This window comes from Atractosteus spatula, chromosome 5 (assembly GCF_055471065.1).
Source record: "Atractosteus spatula isolate fAtrSpa1 chromosome 5, fAtrSpa1.hap1, whole genome shotgun sequence".
Classification (NCBI taxonomy): domain Eukaryota; kingdom Metazoa; phylum Chordata; class Actinopteri; order Semionotiformes; family Lepisosteidae; genus Atractosteus; species Atractosteus spatula.
Window position 1 is genome coordinate 5,552,634 of NC_142710.1, and position 25,076 is coordinate 5,577,709.

At 42.1% G+C, this 25,076-nt stretch overlaps 2 protein-coding genes and 1 long non-coding RNA gene across 3 annotated transcripts; all 3 read right to left on the reverse strand.

The window, feature by feature from the left end:
• Positions 1-13: 13 nt before the first annotated feature.
• Positions 14-2,807, reverse strand: LOC148833669 (scavenger receptor cysteine-rich type 1 protein M130-like). The gene is made up of 5 exons (XM_088915313.1): positions 2,549-2,807; positions 1,431-1,742; positions 638-952; positions 124-301; positions 14-62 (listed from the first exon to the last, which is right to left on the reverse strand). Exons 1-5 carry the CDS (start codon positions 2,805-2,807, stop codon positions 14-16), a joined length of 1,113 nt encoding a protein of 370 aa, XP_088771439.1.
• A 12,474-nt stretch (positions 2,808-15,281) lies between these two features.
• On the reverse strand, positions 15,282-16,729 carry LOC148833670 (uncharacterized). Its single transcript, XR_016091063.1, has 4 exons — positions 16,658-16,729; positions 16,313-16,378; positions 15,902-15,967; positions 15,282-15,762 (listed from the first exon to the last, which is right to left on the reverse strand). It is a non-coding gene; the product is annotated as an uncharacterized LOC148833670 (long non-coding RNA).
• Positions 16,730-17,329: 600 nt separating this feature from the next.
• LOC148833671 (scavenger receptor cysteine-rich domain-containing protein DMBT1-like) lies at positions 17,330-24,586 on the reverse strand. Its single transcript, XM_088915314.1, has 11 exons — positions 24,298-24,586; positions 23,520-23,834; positions 22,353-22,664; positions 21,535-21,849; positions 20,888-21,198; positions 20,070-20,376; positions 18,838-19,152; positions 18,427-18,570; positions 17,933-18,037; positions 17,719-17,781; positions 17,330-17,358 (listed from the first exon to the last, which is right to left on the reverse strand). Exons 1-11 carry the CDS (start codon positions 24,575-24,577, stop codon positions 17,330-17,332), a joined length of 2,496 nt encoding a protein of 831 aa, XP_088771440.1. The 5' UTR covers positions 24,578-24,586.
• Between the last annotated feature and the right edge of the window lie 490 nt (positions 24,587-25,076).

The following is a 25,076-nucleotide window of genomic DNA, read 5'->3' on the forward strand; positions in this document are numbered from 1 at the left end:
CAAATTAAACCTGCTACGTCTCTGTCAGTACAGGTGTTCTCTCCCCAGGGGGAATGGGAGCACTGCCACAGTGACACGTCATGCTTTTTACACTGAACATCATCGAGCCATTTGAGACCTGACCTATCGGCAGGGGTATCAAATTCACTGAAAACCCCACAGTTCAGCTGGCGACATATCAGTGAAGCTGTGTGAGAGTCCATGCGGTTTTGACAGATGTTTCCCCAGGTGCCGTTGTAGAAGACCTCAGCTCTCCCTGCGCACTCAAACTGCTCGCTCACCAGCCTCAGCTGCTTGAACTCTGGGGAGAGAGACGGTTAAATACATTGGCAATTAACTACACACCAATGCATTAATGAATTAGTAATTTTGAAGAAGCTATCATCTAAACAGCTTTGTTCAAATAAAAATTAAAATTCAGTTGAATGTTATGTAGCTGGTTTTCTGTATTTGAGTTGGACAAGTTTAAATTTTGACTTTAAGTTACATTTTTTCTATATTTTCACAAATTCATAAACAGGATTCTGCTTCCACACTGTGTATCATAGTTTCCCTAGTGATCATTAAGTAAACTTTCTTCTCAGGAGATTAATATTGATTAAACAAATTTCTTTGGTTATAAGAAATTAAATCACACCTGAGCACACTATGGTCACGTCCTCCTTGTGTCCGCAGTCGTGCTGACCCCAGGGTCTGGAGGGACACTCCCACAGAGACGACTCGTTCCCCAGACAGCCCACCTCGTCCAGCCAGATGGGTCCTGCGCCCTGGCTGAAGGACACTGGCGCTGGGGCGCGAACGGCCGTCCCACACTGGAGCTGCCTGCACACCACCTGAGAGTCCGCCAGGTCCCAGGAGTCATCGCACACCGTCCCCCAGGAGCCCCGGTGATACACCTCCAGCCGCCCAGCACAGGGGCTCTCTGCCCCGGACAGCCGGAGGAGCCCGTGTTCTGTGGGAGCGGAAAACAGCAGGAACTCTGCTCACTCTTGTGTGTTTGAGCTCTTTCACTGAGACACAGAGAGGAAACGACAGGATCTCTCTCAGGAAGGAAGAACAGTGAGAGACCTGTTTCACTTTCTAAACAACAACAGCAATAATTGTATTTAACAGTCGACAACACTAAAAATTGTTAATAAATTCACGTTTAACTTCAGCAGTAAAGGAGCTGGACCATAAGCTTAATATTTATAATTCGTTAAACATTTTGCTTGTGGGGAAAAATAATAATAATTAAGATGTAATGCATTTTGTATTTTCAAAAGGAGGTAAAATATAATGCAATTAAAAAATTAGACAACGTTTCAAATTCTATCTCAAAATTCAGCATGAATAAAGAAAATGTGTTTTTTCTTTTGTGAAACTGATGTCTCGTTCACTAAGCTGCAGTGTGTGTTTCGGCAGGCGTGTTGTCCTGCAGACAGACTCACTCTCACAGAGCACTCCCACGTCACTCCCGGAGCTACAGCTGACCGGCTGTGGGCGGCTGCAGTTCCCCAGGTGAGTCTCGTTCCCGGAGCACGAGACGCCCGAGAAGCACACGTCACTGCGGCCCGGCCCGTAGCGAGAGGAGCTGGAGGTCTCTAGAGCCGAACCGCAGCCCAGCTGTCTGCAGAGCACCGAGGCGGCAGAGTCTGTCCAGGACGAGTCCAGCAGTCGCCCCCACTTGCCGCTGGAGAAGACTTCCACCCGCCCGTCACAGCGCCCGGCTCCTCCCACCAGCCTGACCCCTCCCTCCGCTCCTGGCAGAGTCAGGCAATACAGGAGACAGACAGGAGTTTAACAGTGAAATAGAGCCCGTATCTAAATACTGTGGGAGGTTTAATCACTTCAGAATCAGAACATTAACAAGAGATCAGCTCTGTTTAGGATAAACACAGCTCATTCAGAAATTGTGCATTCAGCACTCTTTCTTTATAATCGCAAATGCAAATAACCATTAATTACTACTAATAACGTATGCAAATTCAGTAATAACTTTGAAATAATAAGTTGTTATTATTAATCATATGCTTACATAATCTGCATACATTATTCATGTATTAATCATAAGAGCACATAATAATAAATAAGAATATTGGAAATCAATTTCCAGTAATGTAAACACAAATATCCATTATTAACCGATATTATGTATCATATATGTATCATAATTTATTATTAAAAGTAGTATCCTAATTTGGAAACCCATAGTCAGATTCACAAAATGTACACTTTTACAAAAACAAACTCATTGTCATTGCTCATTGTAATAAAATGGTAATCTAATTTCCCATAATGCATACTGTTGAATTTCAACATAATAATGTTATTAGTTCAGGTGGGTAGTGGCTCCACTCTTTCTTCTTTTTTTCAGCATGGAATAAACCTATTACTTGTTCCTTTGCATAATAATGTTATACTTCATATTAATGAATTGAATGATTCCCAAGTAAGCCCTTTATACAAACCTGAACTGATAAGTACTTCATACCTCACTATGGAATTTCATTCTCATGAACCTTAAATAAAAATGGCCTGTTACAGTCTGGGAGAGAGCAGGACTCACCAGAGCAGACGACTCCCACATCTCTGCTGTGACTGCAGGAGCTGTGAGCCCATGGAGAGATGGGACAGTGTCTTAGCTCAGTCTCGGTGCCCTCACAGTCGAACACATCGGTCCACGTGGAGCCATTGCCCTGTCCGAATCTGGCCGGGCCCAGGACTGCTTCAGCATAGCCGCAGTTCAGCTGCTGACAGAGGACTGTGGCGTCCTGGAGGTCCCAGCCCTGATCGCAGACTGTCCCCCACTGAGCCCCCAACTTCATCTCCACTCTGCCAGAGCACCGGTCAGGACCGCTGGCCAGCCTGAAGTCAGTGTAGCCTGAACACAGGACACAGGACACAGGACATGGGACACAAGACAGGACATGGGACAAAGGACATAAACACAGGACACGGGATATGGGACACAGGCCACAGGACAGGGCAATGAGTGGAGATAAGAGAGAACAAAGTGTATCATCCATTGATAATACTAGGTTAGCAATATTTTGTGGGTGTTCATATTCATGTGAAAAAAATCATATAATATTGTTATATGATTTTTTTATTTTGCATGACTTCATACTCATGTGATCATATTCTCAGACAAATAATTACTAAAAATTGGGACTTAGAAAGGCAATTTATTTTAATAGAAAGAGTTTCCATTCAAATTTGCAACAATAATATAGTACTTCAAATATGAAGTAAAACTTAGCTGTTTTAGTTCTCTGACTTTTGAGATTTGTCTAAAACCTTTAAGATTGATTTTGATATGTTAGGAAGTAAGATATTGTGAGTTTCTTACCAGAACAGTCAATGGAGACGTCATCCGCATGTGTGCAGTTGTGCTGCTCTCTCTTCAGGACTGGACAATAGGCCAGTTTCTCCTCATCACCCCGACACTGGATCTCATCTGCCCAGACGGGCCCAGTCCCCTGTCCTGAAGAGGCTCCTCCCAGCACAGCCCTGGAGACTCCACAGCCCAGTTCTCTACAGACCACGTCCGCGTCTCTGGAGTCCACAGACTGAGAGCACACTGACCTCCAGCTGCCTCCTCGATTCACCTCTAACCTTCCATGGCATGTCTCTCCAGAGAGCCGGGCTGTGTCTCCTAACATAAAGAGAGCTGAATTCATTGAACAGTTTTGCATTTCATGGGAATGACAAATGGAAGTATATTTTTTAAGTATATAAATAGTCAAGAAAATGAAAGGGAGACTTTCTTAACCGAAGAGTTAAATGACTACCACTGTCAAAACAAATCAAAAAGTAATTGAGATCCTGGATTAAACAATCAGTACAAACCAAATGGGAATGAGAAAAATAATAAAATCTTTACAATTTGATTTTTCCATGAAATCTTACAAATTTGAGTTATTAGAGGCACAGTTTGGTTATGGTATCAATAATAAATACATTGGTGAAGGATTCATAAAAATATAACAGACTTACACTTACATAACAGGTCACACTGTGTTTTAGATTGTATTATTTTTAAGTTAATGGTACATATTATGTATAAACACAACACATACAGGCCTACACAAATCTCACCTGATTCCACAATCCAATGTTAAGGTTGCAACACACCAGACGTGTGAAGGAAATAAAAAGGACACATCAGTATACACTGCCTTTCCCGACACCCACAGACACTCAATTACTGTATATGAAGTTCACATTTGTAACTAATGTGAACTATCAGTGTTGTGTGTAATTGTTTGTGTCTCACTCGCCTGTACAATGTGATCTCTGTGTTTGAATCACCTCAGTATCCACATCACAGAGACTCCACCACCAAGGCTCTGTGTATCATCTGGTCTGATGTCACTGGTTAAGTGAAAGACCAGATCACAGGATTTAAAAGTGTGAGCACGTGTGGGAATGGAGATGGGCTGAGAGATGTTTGGAAGAAGCTACTGTGTGTAGAATCTTGTATATACTGTAGTAGTTATTCTTTCTGCTACAGTTACAAGAATGTGCACTGATGTCCACATAGTTTAATTAGTTAAATTCAAAATAAACATTTTCTATTCTTATCGTCATGGAAAAGAGTCCATGAATTATTCTCACCTGAGCATTTCAATCTAATGTTGTTCTCATGAGTGCAAGACTGTGAATCTGCTGGACAGTCTAGCAGAGATGACTCTGTTCCATTGCAGCGAACCCCAGGTAGAGAGATGGGCTTTGACGCATCAGGGGAATAATGACCACCGACAACAGTTCCACAGTTCAGCTGATCACACACAACTATCCCATTTTCGTAATACAAGTCTATGTCACAATATGTCCCCCACTGTCCATTCTTAAAAATCTCCACTCTTCCATCACAGCGATTTCCAAATCCAACCAGCCTCACATCCTCACATCCTGAGAAGAGAAACATGAGTTAGTGAAGAAAACAGAAGAAATAACCAGGTGAAGAAGTGCAGGATTGTTATGTTTGGTTTGGTGGAACCTGGTAAGCCTTCTGTTTTCTAAAGGTGTTCTCAGTCAGAGGGAATCGAACCCTCACTGTCCTGTCTGGTTCCTTGGTCCTGGTCAGGTCTCTACTCACATGCAGTAGTATAGCTCCTGGGAAAACCACTCCTTGGAATTTTCCTCTTAAGGAATTGCTGCTTTTGATACCACTCTTACTGCTCTTCTCTCAACTACTTTCAGTCATATTCTATTCCCATTCCTTTATTGTTCTCCATTATACTCTCAACACTGTTACTACACTTAATTCATAGGGAGAAATGTAAATCTTAAAAAACAAAAAATAGAAGTGTAATTTCAGATATTTTCTCATGAAATTTCTTTTGAAGATCTCTTAATTTTCTAACTGCTTCTTCTAGTACAAGTACAAGGTCACGGGGAAACACCGTACTCTATCAGGCACAAGCAGTGCATACACTGGACAAGATGTCAGTCCATCACAGGACACACACACACATTAGGGCCAGTTTTCCCAGATGCCAATTAACCTTCCAGTACATCTTTGGACTGTGGGAGCAAAATGGAGAACCTGGTGGAAACCCATGTGAGCAACTCAGGAACTGAACCCAGGGTCAGGGAGCTAACCACTGCACCACCATGCTGCACCAGTTTTTAACATATAAATTTACTATATTGTGATATCAGATACATATGGGATAAATCATGGGAAACATTTAAAGCTTACAGTATCTTCGGGCAAATAATCTCTTTTGTGTTATAAGGCCAAAAAACACAATAGCAGACTCTCACTTGTATTTTTCAAAAACCCTTCACCTGAAATTTATACAAGTAAATTTGATCTCCTGTCAACACAGCATGCAGAGCATAATTCATGTCCAGTTTATGGCCAAAAGGAAATGCATGGGCACTGAAGTCAGTATAGCCTGGACACAGGACATAGACTTGTCTTCCATCGATAATACTGGATTTTGTATTATTTTGCAGGTCTTTCACTTGCTGTATTAAACCCACTAGTTTTCTCATGAACATGGGGACAAGGCAGGCAAAACCTTTGCTCATCACCTCTCTCAGCCTACAGTCACATCAAGTCACATGCAGGTCCAGTTAATGGCCGACAGGATATTAATGACCAATTTTTTCAATATTATTCAGAGCTGTGCAAATCTGGATTAGCCCCAGATCCCTCTTAAGTCAATGCTTTTTGAATAATTTGAATGTTTACTACTATGAATCAGGTCATTCAGGCAATAGATGCCTTGCAGAATGACAAATCTGCTGGACCAGAAAAGTTTTAAAAAAAAATACCTCTGCAGCTTTCACCCCTACTTAATTCTGTTTACTTAAGCTATCCCAGTGGGCAGTGATTCGTCGAATATACGTATATTCACGGCGAAAATACGGCTATAAGTATATATACGTCGGCGACGTATATATACGTATAGCCGTATTTTCACCGTGAATATACGTATATTCGACGAATCACTGCCCACTGGGACAATTTGGCATACAAGGGTTTTGCGGAGGGGGTCTTGCCACCTACCTGAAAAAAACAGTAAAATGTTTGAGTGCCTATAGAGTTTCTATTTTTATTTTCTTGAGAAAAGTTGATACCATTTCCTGGACACACCGCCCCCCATCAGTGCGCGGTGCCCCGGGAAAAATCTGTAGGGGGGCGTCTGAAATTCTGAGGGGGGGTGATATTTATTATTATTATTATTATTATTATTATTATTATTATTATTATTTCGGTTGAAACGGAGCTGTACGGTGCAGCTACCCAAATGAAATCTCGCAGCTATGCCATTGGTTAGTGCTTCATGATAGAAGATAACGACTAGCAATCTGGTATTTGCGATGAAGTTCAGTTTCACATTTTTCGTCACTCTCGTGGTTTGTATTGCCTGGGGCCAAAAGTACCACAAGCGTTCATTTTTGCAGCTACATCGATGGAGGTTCTGAATCGTTAAGAAAAAATAGTTGTAAAACCAACAGAAAGCACAGACTGCTATAACTAGTCCTAGTTATATAACGATTTTAATATAAGGATACTGCAAGGAATCGGTCCACCTGAGCAAACAGGATCGTAATGTTGACGCTCAATAACGACACTGATATGTGCAGTTCCTGGACGGAGAGCCCTCCTGCCCATCAAACAGTCCGAGTGACTGTTAGTGTCATTTAGTGTTGTCTGACCATTGACAAAGTACAACTATTTTTTTAGGACGCAAATTAAGTTAGGTAAATCCTTTTGCCCAAAACTGAAGGGGCGACACTCCTCCCTCCCCCCGCGACGCCAGGCCTGTCCCCATCCTATTCCATAATGTCATTATATATAATACCATACAACAGTGACCGATCCTTACTAACTGCACGAGTTACAATTGCACATCAGCACATAGCAGGGGGCACATAGCCGCGATGTATTATCAATGTAAAATTTCAACCATAATATCGACAACATTAATAAACGCATACGTTGAGAAAATATCTAACCTTGCATATTTTCTGGTTATATACCACAATGCATTGCTAGTATTCGTTGGTCACCATTTTGGACACGTTTTTCAATCGTAGAAGATTGAAGTATTTATCTGCAAATATCTCAGCAATCCTCTTTTGACGAGTAAGTATAAATAATAATAATACTATCTGAATACATACAGATCTTACTTAAAATTATTTTGATTACAATAGTACGTGAATAAGCAAAAAATGGCACATAAAAATAGTGTGAATGGGGAAGATGACACAAAATAGTTGTGCCGTTTCTCTAATTATTCTTATTCTATGTTGTACTTTCAAATTTGGGTACTCTTTAATTTTGAGTTAGTGTGTTAATGTAATTAGTTTGTGTTTGTCATTACTATACTGTATATTGCCATGCTACCAGAATTTGTAGCTGAAGTTTAAGACTAGTTGTGTTTTTTATGATTATTGCCCATATGTTGATTGTTGATTGATTGTATACAATGTATAATTTGAAATACATATTTTTCAGGTGTGAATGTGTATTTTCAGAATAAATTTCTAAACCAAATCATTGGCTTGATTTACTAGTTTCTACACCTGTAAAACCTATCTTTGATGTATACTAGACTTCTAACCATATACGTATAATAGTCCTCTAAAGTTATCCGTATAATAGACCTCTAAAGTTATCCGGAACTCCAACCATATATGTATAATAGTCCTCTAAATGTATCCGTATAATAGAACTCCAACCATTTATGTATTATGAACATCTAATCATAGACGTATAATTGACGTATAACAATAGACGTATGTTAGAATTTCATTCTAGACTAATTGCGGACCACATTTATACGTCTAAGGTATGCGTTTAATAGATGTATATTATACGTCTTTTGCCCACTGGGTCTGTCATGTAAAGCTGCATGCTAGCAAGCTACATTTTTGCCAAAAAATATAAGATATTCCTTCTTTGCAGTTCCTATCATCCTATTTTCCTTCTTAACATGGATCTTAAAATCCTTGTAAAAGTTCTAGCAGGTTGAATGAAATTTTTTTTCCCCTCCATTATCTTAACAGATCAATCTGGTTTTATTAAAAATAGACATTCCTATTTTAATTTCAGAGTTAAAATACCAACTTCAGAGTTGGTCCAGATGAACTAAACTCAGTCACAATACTTTACCCTGCATCGTGGAGCAAGGAAAGGGTGCCCAATCTCCACACTTTTTTACCTCTGCTATGGAGTCGATCACTTACATGATTTTCTTACCTGATTCATGTACTCAGCAGATGGTAGAGTGTACCCATGGGGTAGTAGTATAGCGGATGGAGTACAAAAACAAAAGGTTTCTTATACAGAAGATTTATTACTTTATATGTTGGATCCAGCTCCCTCTATCCCATATGCAGTGTTTGTTTTAAATTAATTCAGCCATATCTCAGGGTATTCATTAAATTTTGATAAGACTGAACTTTTCCCTATTAGTAAGACCAGCACCCAAAATCCACTCCACACCTTACTATTTTAGATCGCCCACTCCAAATTGTTCTACCTGAGAGTCATAGTTACAAGATGCAAGTAAAGGTTTATTCCGTGTTGGAAACAAAAGAAAAGAGACACAACTTTTTGGCTGTAGAGCTGAAAAAAACTTTTTTATGTCTTCTGTCTCTCTCTCTTTCATTTTACTCATTTTTGTAATAATAAAATTTTAATATGTAACTGACACATGTTGGTTTACAAAACAATACAAATACTTGACAAAAACTGTATTGTTGATAAAAAAAGCAAATGTCTTTAGACTGCATTCAGCAAACAATCACAGAACGGGCAAGTGAAAACCAGAAACTTTTGAATTAGACAAAGACTACATATAGAATTACAGTACATTTCTATACATTCTAAGTAGATTTATTTTCCACAGAAAACCCTAACCTTTCATTTCACATCCTCATCTGCCCTCTGAATCACTGCAATCAGTTTGTGTTTGGAAGTGGGTTGTTTATTAAGCAGTAGCTCAGCTGTTTAATGGGTTTACACAGCCTGGGCAACCTAACCCCTGCTGATCACCCATTACTTCCCTATGTGTTAGACAACCGAGTGATCTTCTCCACCTGTCCAGGGGCTTTGGGGATATAGAGCACTGCCCAGGCACTTGAGTGAATTAAATATAATGAAGGACAATATCGTCATCAGTCTGCAGCAGCTGAGTACTTCAACTCCTTGCAGAAATATTTTGGGAACTGTCAAATGCCGATAATATTTTCATAAAATATACTCTTCTACCTTTTAAGAATGTGTTAATAATATCCCTATAATTTAATTCATTATAATTGTGAAAAAGATGTGTTGTGTAACTGAAGATATCTACAGGCAAAAGCTTAAGAAGGACACATGCAAAGTGTTTGACAGACAGTTCCCTCTGTTTGTGTTGTTAACCTTTGCTGAAAAATCTATTCAAATATCTAGGAAACTGAAGAGCTAAAGAGAGAAATGTCATTCATCTCTGAGCACCATAACCAGATGTTGTTTCCTGTAAGGAGGGGCTGGTTGATTTCTATATGTGACTGTAAAAACATAAAATCATAGAAACCCAAAATAAAAAAACTCCACAGCTGAGGGTCATCACCGGAGTAAGAGAAAATCTGACAGGACTGAGAGTAACTGTTACGGTACTGTAGGTATAACTTTTTTAGTTCTAGTAGGGAGCTGCGTCAGCATGCGTAGGCTGCAAAGGAACAAGTAAAGGTTTATTCCATGCTGAACAGAGAAGAAAAAGAAACACAACGTTTCACCTGTGGAGCCTTCTTCGGGTGTGAAGAAGAACAAGGCTCCACAGCCAAAATGTTGTGTTTTTTTCTTCTCTTTCAGCATAGAATAAACCTTTACTTGCTCCTTTGCATAACTCTTTTTTTATTGAATTCTGCACCCTCCAAAAATTATCAGGTTATTACACAAGCTCCAATCAATTTTCATTTTGCAGCGTGATTAAGGGCTCTGTCACACGCAAAAAATACATATTAAGACAAAAAAGAAAAAAAAATCAGGTTTATGTTCTTTTCTCCAATCAGTTGTTGTTCATCTTCAAATCTGACTAAGGTTTCTGTCGTCAAAATATATATATATATATTTAAACAAAAAAGATTGTGAAATTGTTAAACATATGATACAGTCTTTTACCTATAAATTTCTTAAAATGTATTTAGAAGTGTTTCCTGAACAAATAAGTATTTGAATTCTTTCATTTTAAGAGGGAAAAATATGCTAAAAAACTTATTTTTAATTAAGTTAAAATAAGATAAGTTGATATCCTTAAAACTCACTGAACATTTTTACTTATTGTTGGTGCACAGTCACCAAAAAGATATTCTTCTAGGATTTTACCAGTCACTTAAGCATGTTGAATAAAACCATGTTGAATTGAGAAATAAGTGAGAAAATCACCTCTCCTCCGTGACCATAAGCTATTTAAAAGATTTATACTGAGTTATTACAATATATTTAATTTGTATTTAATACTTCAGACAAACATTGATTATCGAACAGAACCTACAATTCTAATCATATTAAATTTGTCAGCACCGTCCACCCTCATGAGTGAAGAGCGACTGTCTTATCACACACATCCAGTACCATACTGATAGACTGCAACAGCAATAAAATAACAATAAGATTGAATCAACAAGAACTCACCTGCTAACAGAATTATGATCAGGTCAAAGAGGTAAATAAGTGGAATCTTAAGGATTTTTTCCATCCTTGTCTGAGCCCTCGTGTGAAAATGATAATGCGCACTGATTATGTCCCAGAGACGAACACCCAACATCACTCCTGCTACAAAGTCACATCCTCGAACCTGTGTCCACCAATCACAGACACACGCACCTTCTATAGGCAGAGAGGTGGAGCCCCAGAGTTAGGGAGATGACCAATAGGAGCCCCTGATTTCAGTTTGATCCATTTATAGTAGAGATATGTATCTTTATTAGCAAAAACATCTCCTACTGCAGGTAGAGTACAGTCTTGCAAGCTCTTTGAAGTCTTTTTCAGCAAAAAAAAAAGATTATACAGTATGCTTTTAAAAGTTAATCAAGATATCAAAAAGCAACATCCTGCTGGAGCAGTTTATTTATAAACTTTAAATTACAGCTCAAGACTGGGTACCCGCAGGATAGGCTAAATTTGATTCTATTGCGTACTGCTGTCTATGAGCTGCTGGCCATAGTGATCTACTATAGAGTGATATGACTATGACCAAATCCCGAGCAGCACTGTTAGGACTTATAAACACAAGACAGCTGGTTTAACTCAAACACAGTACTGGGCCTGGGCTGCACCACAATTTCAGTTCACAACGTTGCCAAATTACAGAATCATGACCCATTGCAAAGAGCAAAGTGTGCAAAGTAGGTTCAGGAGATCAGTCTGCTGATATTTAAACTAATTTGTGGAAAATCACCATGAAAGAATTGTCCTACCACTCTGGTCTCACTTTGTTCAGCAGACACTCTAAATATTGTTGCCAAGGTGCTGTGATACATCCACTATGTTTTTTTCCAGGGGCTGACTGTATCTTTATCAAAGACGGGGGCCAAGTTGCAAATTCAAAGCAAAGAAAATGCTGCAGTGCCATAAGCTGTTGAAGTATCTGAGGAATCTAATTATTTTCTCACAGTGAACCTCTTCCTTTCCAGTCTTTGTAAGTGAAAATACTAATATTATTAATGCTTTGTGACCTATAGCCTGTCGGTTGTGGTTTTATTCCTTTAGAGGATGCAGCACGGTGCCTCCTGTGAGCCTGCAGTGACTCTCTGCATGCTGTCTGCTCTGGGCTGCACTGCCAGTGAGTGTGTGCAGGTGAGGGAGTGCTGGATCAGCTCCCCATTGAGACACACAGTCCAGAGCAGAGGTCAAGCACAGTGTCTCATCCTGGAGCCCATAATATCCACAGGGCATCCAACTGACCTTTAATGGCACAAGCCAGCTGCTTAATGAATTAACATTTAGATCACCAGATCTTTAAAAACAGGTTTTCCTAAGAACATTAATAGAAAAGAAAAACATATAACGAACATAAGAACAGTGAATCTCAGTCACTGTTCAAAGTCCTAATGACTTTATGTTTTCTTTCTACTACAATCACCTATTGACTTAATCAATCATTTACTGTCTTCAATCACCTTAATTATTGCTGTCTATGTCTTTAGTTTTCAAGTGGTTTGGTTTCCATATGGAACCTGCAGGCCTGTGGCTCTCTGGGAGTAGGAGAGAGGATCACAGCAGCACAGCTAAACACAGTAAAGAGATCACCACAGGACCCGCAGTCTGAGATTGTAGCTCAGGGCTGAACATGCAGGGTTTTTTCTGTTTAGGTGCTGGTTGTATCTGAGACGCTCACCACATGCATTAGTGTTTTTTTTAAACAAGGCAGCAGCAGAAACTGTATAATACAAAACTGAGATCATAGTCTATCGTGTTTAAAAACACCTGCAAAATACTCGCAGAATCATTCTGTCTCCTCCAGCTCTCTCTCTAGTGTGGCTTCTACAGGAAACGCACTCCTGAAGACTGAGGAAGCTGTATCTGTGTCTGCTTGTGTTAACAGAGTGTTTTCAAAGTGAGTCCTGCGGATCGAAATATCGCTGGAAACACAATGGCTCACAGCTGCTGTCAAAAGTATTCTAACAATTCTGTTTCTGTTGTGTCACAATGTGTTAAAATACAGTAAGAAATTAGGAATGATACTGCAGTGAGCGGCCCTACACTCACATTTAGCAGATTGACCATGGCAGTGAACAGACTGGAGACAGGAGTCATTTTAGTTTAAATAGCAGGGGGTTTATTGCCTTTAGTTTACAGGGCTGTGCTGCTCACTAGGGGGGAGAGATGGGGTGATAGAGTGAGAGGGGAGCAACAGTCTCCCATAGCAGGACATGTGGCGAAACAGAAAGGGGAAATGGGGGACCCTACTTATACAGTATAGGTCAATGCAGACAGGGTCACAGTCAGGGTCAAGGGTGAGAGGGAAGAGGGATAATCCTGTCACAAAAGCCAGGTTGGTCTCCCACGGAGTGTGGTGTTTTAGACCCTATGCGAGGCGGCGATTCCGGAAAAAGGACCACAGACGGGGTTCAGGGAAAACACACGGGGTTTATTGGTGCTCACAGTGAAGTAGGGAAGTTCGTGCAGACGTGCGGGGAAAATCTGTAGGCAAAGATATCCAAGGAAGTCCAAAGGGAAGTCAGGAAGCAGTCCAGAAGTCCAAAGCTAGGAGATCTATCAGGAGACGCAGACAAACAGGAACACAGACAAGACGAGAATCCAGGACATACAGGGCTCTCTTCTAAGCCCCGGGCTCAGTGGGTCAGGGAGCATTACCAGGCCTGTGCCCTCGGGCCACGGATGTGGGGCGACCTGGTACTGGGCGGGCCATGAAGCTACAGTTACTAAAGCTGAGCCCTGAAGGCAGGAAGGAGTAAACTTAAATAGGGAAACTAAAACAAGGCACACCAGGAAATAATGCAGGTAATAATTCAAAGGACTAACGTGAGGAGGCTGGAGCGCCCTCTGGAGGAGAGGATGGTGACCGTGACTCGTACAGCACTGCTGCAATACTGTGAGCTGTCCAGTGGAAGACGCGGCACATTCCTCACTTTAACATCAGTGCTGTGCGGTTTTGACTGAATTGGCTGTTCACGTATTAAAGGAATTTCATGCAAAGATTTTGAAAAGAAACTTTTTCAGAAAGAGACACTTTTCTTCTGCGGTGAGGATGATGTGTTTGGTTTCTGGGAAAACAGCTAGAGACGTCATCCCTGCACTGCGACAAGCTCACAGTCTTTTTACAGAGTCTTTGTGCCTGAAGGAATGTACAGGTGAACAGAGTGACAAAAGTGTGCGGTGGGCGATAGGTTCTGAGGTATATTGACTTTAAGTATGTAAAAAATAGCCAGTGTCTTTGTCAGAGTGTTTGGAGTGTTTTTGTTTCTTCTGGTGTCTCAGTCAGGGGTTCTCAGTGAGAATGGTGTGGGACACAGCTTACAACACCAGACACAGGACAGGACTCGGGATGGGGGCAGGATTTGGACAGGACAGGGGAGAATTTGCACCACTGGATGCAGGAAAGGACTCGAAGAGCAGAGCGGGACTCTACAGAGAGCATTAGAGGAAGGCTGAGGCATCGTCTTCCTCCTCCTACCCTGTACGTATTGCAGAGAGACAGGGTAGGGGGAGCATAATGGGACACGTTGTTTAAGATGGGTGGGACTGAAGGACAATATCTTTTCCTGCGGTGTGGTGGAAAGGAGCACACCAGGATACTGGATTGTGGCCGTCCAGAGAATGCTGCTGGCTTTTCCTGCATATCGGGGTCACTACACATTTGTGATACCCCCATATCTGTGACACAGCTTGTAGTTTTCAAAATATAAAATAGGTGAAACTACACTACAGAAATCAATCTGATAAAAACTGTGGGTTTGCCTCCTGCATTTGTGAAGCTACAGTAAAAAATATGTGGGCAATACCCAAACAGAAAACGGTACAACTGGGTGCTGAAACTGACAGAATACCTTTGTGATCAAATCAATAATCTAACACGACTCGTTTTTTCTGATAGAATAACGTCCAGAATCCTTGTTAAAATATTTGTAATATTTTTTATTAAATCAAAAACAGCATTCAAAAACTGAAAAAAAAGCAAAATATCCTATTCCCCCTCCCACCCCTCAACAGTATTCCAGAACACAACATTGGAGCCCAGACAAGGATTTCTTGAGCTATCCATTTTATAATGGCATATAAGCAGTGCATTTAATCAATGCAACATAATTACTTGAAATGAGAGGCAGAAACGAAAGAGTAGTTTAAAAATCCTTCACCACAGAGAATGATAACTTTCTGTTATTCCTGCTGTAGTAGAAGTTCCAGTTCCAGAATGCTGAACCCAGCAGACAGTGTCGACTCAGCCTCAGCCTTGTCTCTCCTGACTGTGGAACTGAAGTGAACAGCCCTGTGGAGCTGAACAGCCCCGTCTCTTTAACCACACCTCACTGGGGGCTCTCGTGATTCACATCATGGTATAATGAACAGTATAACAAGTGCAGAGCCGAATATAAACTGCCTAACAGTGTAATACACAGAACTGGAGGTTATAATCTGCCTGTTTAAAGGGAATGGAAGCTGAATGAAACACAATGCTGCAGGTCTGCTGTGTCTGGAGAGTTGCTGTGGCTCAGGGGGTCACTTGCTCTGCTCATAGGGCTCATCGTATTCATTGTCACCCAGAAGTGAAGGTTCTGGGGAGACTCTTCCAGACAGGACTTTCCCTGCAAGAGACAGAAACACTCAGGTTCACAACTGCAGTATTAGGCTGAATCACTTTTCAGCTCAAATCACACAATTCTGGCTAAAGAAGAGTGATTCTCACTATCAGCTGCAGATCCTAAGAAACAGCCATGTTATTACCTGGTACTGAGGTCTCATCTTCCTCTTGGACATCATCATAGCCCAGATCATCCTCAGTCAGACACCCTGAAGAGAAGAGAGTCACCTGGAGAGTTACTGAGAAACTATTATGACTAACACAATATCACTCAGAACATACTTTTGATCAATATGTTGATGAGTGTACACTAATGATCAACATCCTGACTTTACACCACCAATCATTTTCTTGAGTAGACACATTACTGAACACAAAACCTACCTCATACACACTTCATGCTCTTTTCATTAAATATCTTTCTTTTCTCAAAATCATAAAGCAAATTATACTGAGTTTTGATTTATACATTTATAATCACTTAGAGGACACACAGTTTTCTGATCAAATCTGTACATGTTCTTGTTACATGTTACTCAATAACCTGACTATACCTGGTAATAAGGTCTCTTCATCCTCCTTAACATCATCATAGCCCAGATCACCCTCAGTCAGAACCTCTGGGGAGAAGAGTCACCTGGAGAGTTACTGAGAAACTATCATCACTGTATCACTGAATACACACTACTGATCAATATCTTGACAATACACCACTGAACAATTTCCACAATCTAAACCATACACACTTTCATGTTCCTTTTAATTAAATACCTTTTTCTATCCCAAAATCAGTATGAAGTAAATGACAGTGACTTCTGTTTTATATAATCATAGTTCCTTAGAGAATATACTGCCTTATGATCAGCTCTGCAGATGTTCAGAAACAGCTGTGACTCTACCTGGAACTGAGGTCTCTCCATCTTCCTTCACATCATCATAGTCCAGAACATCCCCAGACAGATTTCCTGGAGAGATGAGACTCAATCAACTGTATCCGCAAGCAGTGACCAAAATCTGCACAATGCATATATGTCAACTCATATAAGGTTTCGTATCCAGCTTCAATAATAAACCCCTGTTGTTGGATATGTAGTTTTGAGGTATTCTTGATCTTTAGTACGTTGGGATGGATATTTTGCAAGAGATACTTTGCACAGGATGACAGAGGCACCCTAATTTTTAATTTTCAAATGTTGGTGTCAGGATCGTAATCCCTCCTCTTAAGGGCACTCGGCCCTTTTGTATTTTAGTTGATTATGTGCACCTGCCCCCTGTTTTGTCTCCTTATTTAAGCCTGGCCCTCTCACTATTCCCGGCTCTGCATTGGAAGACAGATGCCCAGTAGCCCACCTACCAGCGGGTCCTGGAGAGACCCGACAGCATAGGCTTCATCATGGCATCCTGACGTGCTGAGTCTGGCGCTTGGAGCACCTGGCCTCATTACTGTTTTTATCCTCCTGATTCCCTGTCCCTGTTCCGGATCTCATTCCAGTTTTAATCTTGTCTGTCTCAGATTGGATCTCCCGGTTCCTGGATCCTGGACTACGCCCTGGTTTCCCCTTTGGACTATCTTAGGACTTGTTCATCTGCGCCACGCCTCCTGAGCACCAGATTAAAGCTGTCACGCTCCCCTGTCTGTCATCCCGTCCTGCTCCTGCTGTGTTTCCCTTGAAGTCTTATTCCAGTCACTTCCGGATTATACCGTCTGCATAGGGTCCACAATACGCACTACTCAGGAGTCGTGACCGGCTCCCGTGACAGTAGGAGGAACCTTGAATACCTGAGGTGCAAACCTCAGAAGATCATGTGAACTCCACACAGAAGGCACATTCAAATTGCAATTACTCAGCAGTGGTGCCCTTGCTAAATCTTCCTTATTCATCTACAAACTAGCAACAAAATGCTCCCAGATATGAATGGTACAATAATTAAACTCACTTCAGGCACCTGCCTGACATACCTGGAGTTTCATTGTCCTCATCTGCCACATCATCATAGTCCAGCCCTCCAGAGAGATCACTTCCTGCAGCACAGAGATCAGACAGCGACAGTCACTCCAGCTGCTGAGAGTCTCCTCTCCTCACTAGACTCTTTATACTCTAACAGGAATAATGTTTGCACAACTGACCCCAGCTTTGGGAAGAAGACAGTGACGAAGCAAATCGGCAGCAAACCTTTTCTGTACTGGCTGTACTGTCCCTGCCGGTACAGCTTGTAGTCGATTTCCTCATATAGAGCATCCTGGTGGGGTAAGGAGGTAATTTCCAACTGAGAAATCTCTGATTGGAGATGAAAAACAGACCCATTATTGTCAGGACAAATGTCATTCATTGACTGGTTAGTGTCAGAATGAACAGGGAAAGTCCTCATTCTCACTAACCAGAAAAAACAGTCACAAACTGAAAAAAAAGATTAAAAAATGAATTGCTGCACTCATGCAATGTACAGAACCTACAGTATTCCACAGTGAAAGAACTGTAAATCCACAGTGTATCTTTCTGAATCAGGGCAACAGTCACCATTTCTTCACTTCATTGTCAGATCAGAGCCAGACCAGTACTGTGGATGTGAGATCAGACACCACTGACCTGCTCCTGATCAGCACTGCTGTGCTGTCGAACACAATACAGAGTCTGACTGGTAGAGACAGTGGGGAGACCAAGCTCACCTTTCTGAAGGGCTCTGTTCCTCTGTCTCTGCCCACAGGCCAGGGCAGCAGCCACGAACAGCAGAGCTCCCAGGACAATGCAGACTGTCCACAGAGAGGACTGGCCTCCTGGAGCCTGAGGGACTGGTCTGGGCTTTGGGGGATCTGAAACCAAATGGAAAATATGCTGTTATTATTTTTCCTAGCATTATCCAAGTACAGTATAAGGTCTTTCTCAAAGACAATGATATGATGCAATGGAGATATCAGTCACACACTGAAGCACTCAGTCAACCTTGGAACCATATGAAGCAAAATATGTGAAGATTTAAAACCCAACCAACCAAGGTACTACTTGCAAAATACTTTTAAAAGGATGGGATTCAGACATGATTGAATCATGATTCAATCATATACTCTCTTTGCACTCACCAGCACAGCGAACCCCTGCTCTCCTCCTGTGCTGGCAGTCGCTCTGCCCCAGTGCGGCGTGCTCACAGTCCCACAGGTGGAGTTCGCTGCCCCTGCAGGTCACCTCGTCCAGCCACACCGTCCCGTTCCCCTCCCCCCAGGAGGCCTCTGTCCCAGCGCTCACTGCCTCCCCACAGCCCAGCTGCCTGCACACCACCTGGGCGTCCCGCAGGTCCCAGGAGTCATCGCACACCATCCCCCAGGAGCCCCCGTACAGCACCTCCACCCGCCCAGAGCAGGCGCTGGGACCCCCGGACAGTTTTATCCTCTCTGGCTCTGGGTACAACATAAGAAATAAAGAGATTATAGACAGATACTACTGATGATTTTAAGCAGAAGAATTTTTGCAAATTAAAACCAATGAAAAAATCTAGTTACTACTGTAGCAACCACGGTAGTTCTTATTCAAATTTTATAAAGTTTGATTTCAAATCCATTTTCAGCAGAGAGTTTGACTCATCTCTTTTCAATGTGTCAACTAAAGCAGAGGTTCCTATTCCTGGTCCTGGGGATCCCCACACTTGCTTAATTAAATCAGTGAATTCCAAATAGACCTGATAATGGGTTTAATTTGAACTCTCTAAGTGTTTTCACATCCTTTACCCGAGGAAGGTCAACATTTTAACCACTGTTTTTCTTATCTTAAAATCTCCAAACATTCGATGAAAATAAAACTGGTGAAGTTTCCAACCAGGTAACTTGTTGGTTCCATTAAGGATTTAAGTCAAGAGCTCAGCAGCAGTGAAAACCAGCAGGTGTGTGTGTGTCCCTGGATGAGGATGGGAAACCTCTGAACTATAATATATGCGGCCGGTGCTGATCTGAAGGCTAGTTGCTGTGAGACTCCACATGATCAGGTGTCATGAGTGGGGGTGGTGTGTGCTGTACAGGGAGGTACTGATGGGATAGAAGACATCTTGAGCTGTGCAGGTGTAACAGGCTGTGATCTGGGGTAAAGTTTGCTGTTAAATTGAAAGTAATACCAAGTCCTTAAACTAATGAAGAAGACAGACATACACTCTGCACTAACAAATCGACACTTTCTAAGTGTAGATTCCTAATACATAAGTAGCTGCACTGATAAGCCTTTTGCTATGCTGTGTTGTACTACTGGATGTGATCAGGAAAGAGCCTCTAGTTTCTCTAGTCCTGATGTATCCTAGTTACAGCACTCGCTGTGCAATCAGACTCACTGGCACAGGACACTCCTGCATCCTCTTTGTGGTGACAGTCACTCTGCCCCAGTGCGGCGTGCTCACAGTCCCACAGGTGGAGTTCGCTGCCCCTGCAGGTCACCTCGTCCAGCCACACCGTCCCGTTCCCCTCCCCCCAGGAGGCCTCTGTCCCAGCGCTCACTGCCTCCCCACAGCCCAGCTGCCTGTACACCACCTGGGCGTCCCGCAGGTCCCAGGAGTCATCGCACACCGTCCCCCAGGAGCCCCCGTACAGCACCTCCACCCGCCCAGAGCAGTTACTGACCCCTCCCACGAGCCGCAGCCTCTCTGTCTCTGCAGGGAGAAGGGGACAAGAGAGTCAAGTCTGGGGAAACATACAAAGCTCTCACATCATATCAGGTGAATTATTTTGCATGAGGAAGGTAAATTCCAAAACCTTTCAAAGAGAACATACACTGGCATACCCTGCCAAAAACCTGTTTGTTGGACTCAACTTATACAGCAAACGTATAAGGAGTGGCCCCCTTTTCAACTCATGTTGTCCCCTGTCCATAAGAAAAGCGTGTGAGCCTCTACTTGACATGGCACATATCTACTACCCAGCATACTAAAAAAGGGGGTAAACAGAAGTCTCCCATCACCATGATGTTACCTGGACAGTGGGGCAGATCTGGGTCTTCACTACAAGGTCTTGGGGTGGTGGGGGCTGGTTTCTCTCTTTTACCTGTAGTAAATTTAATTAGGTATCTGTAAGTACTCTAGTGAACAAGTGGTCATTGTGGAAATGCTTTGAAAATCAAGGAGCAGTGAAAAGAGAAGTTAAATCTGTAAAACACTGTACCTGTGCAAATTAAACCTGCTACGTCTCTGTCATCACAGCTGTTCTCTCCCCAAGGGGAATGGGAGCACTGCCACAGTGACACATCATGCTTTTTACACTGAATGTCATCAAGCCATTTGAGACCTGACCCATCGTCAGGGGTATCAAATTTAACAAAGTCCCCACAGTTGACCTGGCGACATATCAGTGTAGCTGTGAGAGCCTCCATGCCATTAGCACAGATGCTCCCCCAGGTGCCGTTGTAGAAGACCTCAGCTCTCCCTGCGCACTCAAACTGCTCGCTCACCAGCCTCAGCTGCTTGAACTCTGGGGAGAGAGACAGTTAAATACATTGGTAATTAACTACACACCAATGCATTCATGAATTATTAATTTGGAAGAAGCTATCATCCAATCAGCTTTGTTCAAATAAAAATAAAAATTCAGTTGAATGTTATGTAGCTGGTTTTCTGTATTTGAGTTGGACAAGGTTAAAATTTGACATTAAGTTATATTTTTTCTATACTCTTACAAATTCATAAACAGGATTCTGCTTCCACACTGTGTATCATAGTTTCCCTAGTGATCATTAAGTAAACTTTCTTCTCAGGAGATTAATATTGATTAAACAAATTTCTTTGGTTATAAGAAATTAAATCACACCTGAGCACACTATGGTCACGTCCTCCTTGTGTCCGCAGTCGTGCTGACCCCAGGGTCTGGAGGGACACTCCCACAGAGACGACTCGTTCCCCAGACAGCCCACCTCGTCCAGCCAGATGGGTCCGGCGCCCTGGCTGAAGGACACTGGCGCTGGGGCGCGGACGGCCGTCCCACACTGGAGCTGCCTGCACACCACCTGAGAGTCCGCCAGGTCCCAGGAGTCATCGCACACCGTCCCCCAGAAGCCCTGGTGATACACCTCCAGCCGCCCAGCACAGGGGCTCTCCGCCCCAGACAGCCGGAGGAGCCCGTGTTCTGTGGGAGCGGAAAACAGCAGGAACTCTGCTCACTCTTGTGTGTTTGAACTCTTTCACTGAGACACAGAGAGGAAACGACAGGATCTCTCTCGGGATGGAAGAACAGTGAGAGACCTGTTTCACTTTCTAAACAACAACAGCAGTGATTGTATTTAACAATTGACAACACTAAAATTGTTAATAAATTCACATTTAAGTTTGGCAGTAAAGGAGCTGGACCATAAGCTACATGTTTTCTTATTCGGGAAATATTTTTCTTCTGGGGAAAAAAATAATAATTAAGACCCTTTTTTGCAATTACTCCACTTTTAATGTATTTTGTATTTTCAATAGGAGGTAAAATATAATGCAATTCAAAAAATTAAACAACGTTTCAAATTCTAGCTCAAAAGTCAACATGAATAAAGAGAATTTGGGTTTTTTATTTTGTGAAACTGATTTCTCGTTCACTAAGCTGCAGTGTGTGTTTCGGTAGGAGTGATGTCCTGCAGACGGACTCACTCTCACAGAGCACTCCCACGTCATCCCCGGAGCTACAGCTGACCGGCTGTGGGCGGCTGCAGTTCCCCAGGTGAGTCTCGTTCCCGGAGCACGAGACGCCCGAGAAGCACACGTCACTGCGGCCCGGCCCGTAGCGAGAGGAGCTGGAGGTCTCTAGAGCCGAACCGCAGCCCAGCTGTCTGCAGAGCACCGAGGCGGCAGAGTCTGTCCAGGACGAGTCCAGCAGGCGCCCCCACTTGCCGCTGGAGAAGACTTCCACCCGCCCGTCACAGCGCCCGGCTCCTCCCACCAGCCTGACCCCTCCCTCCGCTCCTGGCAGAGTCAGGCAATACAGGAGACAGACAGGAGTTTAACAGTGAAATAGAGCCCGTATCTAAATACTGTGGGAGGTTTAATCACTTCAGAATCAGAACATTAACAAGAGATCAGCTCTGTTTAGGATAAACACAGCTCATTCAGAAATTTTGCATTCAGCACTCTTTCTTTATAATCGCAAATGCAAACAACCATTAATTACTACTAATAACGTATGCAAATTCAGTAATAACTTTGAAATAATAAGTTGTTATTATTAATCATATGCTTACGTAATCTGCATACATTATTCATGTATTAATCATAAGAGCACATAATAATAAATAAGAATATTGGAAATCAATTTCCAGTAATGTAAACACAAATATCCATTACTAACTGATATCATGTATCATATATGTATCATAATTTATTATTAAAAGTAGTATCCTAATTTGGAAACCCATAGTCAGATTCACAAAATGTACACTTTTACAAAAACAAACTCATTGTCATTGCTCATTGTAATAAAATGGCAATCTAATTTCCCATAATGCATACTGTTGAATTTCAACATAATAATGTTATTAGTTCAGGTGGGTAGCTGCGTCAGCTTCTTCAGGTGTCACCTGAAGAAGGCTCCACGGCCGAAACGTTGTGTTCTCTTTCTTCTTTTTTTCAGCATGGAATAAACCTATTACTTGTTCCTTTGCATAATAATGTTATACTTTATGTTAATGAATTGAATGATTCCCAAGTAAGCCCTTTATACAGAACTGAACTGATAAGTAGTTCATACCTCACTGTGGAATTTCATTCCATGAACCTTAAATAAAAATGGCCAGTTACAGTACAGGAGAGAGCAGGACTCACCAGAGCAGACGACTCCCACATCTCTGCTGTGACTGCAGGAGCTGTGAGCCCATGGAGAGATGGGACAGTGTCTTAGCTCAGTCTCGGTGCCCTCACAGTCGAACACATCGGTCCACGTGGAGCCATTGCCCTGTCCGAATCTGGCCGGGCCCAGGACTGCTTCAGCATAGCCGCAGTTCAGCTGCTGACAGAGGACTGTGGCGTCCCGGAGGTCCCAGCCCTGATCGTAGACTGTCCCCCACTGAGCCCCCAACTTCATTTCCACTCTGCCAGAGCACCGGTCAGGACCACTGGCCAGCCTGAAGTCAGTGTAGCCTGGACACAGGACATGGGACACAGGACACGGGATATGGGACACGGGACATAAACACAGGACACAGGACACGGGATTCGGGACACAGGCCACAGGACAGGGCAATGAGTGGAGATAAGAGAGTACAAGGTGTATCATCCATTGATAATACTAGGTAAGCAATATTTTGTTGGAGTTCATATTCATGTGAAAAAAATCATATAATATTGTTATATGATTTTTTTATTTTGTATGACTTCATATTCATGTGATCATATTCTCAGACAAATAATTACTAAAAATTGGGACTTAGAAAGGCAATTTATTTTAATAGAAAGAGTTTCTATTCAAATTTGCAACAGTAATATAGTACTTCAAATATGAAGTAAAACTTAGCTGTTTTAGTTCTCTGACTTTTGAGATTTGTCTAAAACCTTTAAGATTGATTTTGATATGTTAGGAAGTAAGATATTGTGAGTTTCTTACCAGAACAGTCAATGGAGACGTCATCCGCATGTGTGCAGTTGTGCTGCTCTCTCTTCAGGACTGGACAGTGGGCCAGTTTCTCCTCATCACCCCGACACTGGATCTCATCTGCCCAGATGGGCCCAGTCCCCTGTCCTGAAGAGGCTCCTCCCAGCACAGCCCTGGAGACTCCACAGCCCAGTTCTCTACAGACCACGTCCGCGTCTCTGGAGTCCACAGACTGAGAGCACACTGACCTCCAGCTGCCTCCTCGATTCACCTCTAATCTTCCATTGCACATCCCTCCAGAGAGCCGGGCTGTGTCTCCTAACATAAAGAGAGCTCATTTTATTGAACTTTTAAGCATATTAATAGTCAAGAAAATGAAATGGAGACCTTATTAACCAAAGAGTTAAATGACTTTCCTGAATGTTAACACAAAACAAATTGTAATTTCGATCCTGGATCAAACAATCACTACAAACAAAATGGGAATGATCAAAATAATACACTCTTTACAATTTGATTTTTCCCTGAAATTTTAAAAATTTGAGATAGTTCTACAAGAGTCTCCAACACCAATCCCTTCTGAGATGTCGGGTACATTTGCTTGGTTGTATAACAGGTTTCATGCTTTGACTGCACTCCTTGTAATTCCTTCTTAATAGCTTACAGTGTCATTTTAATTAGTACTAGAAAATAAAAGTCAGCTTTATTTTGTAATTCTAATTGCTATTACTTTTACAATATCATTGATTTATCAATAGTCCTTATACACAGTTGGGCTATCGTATCAATAA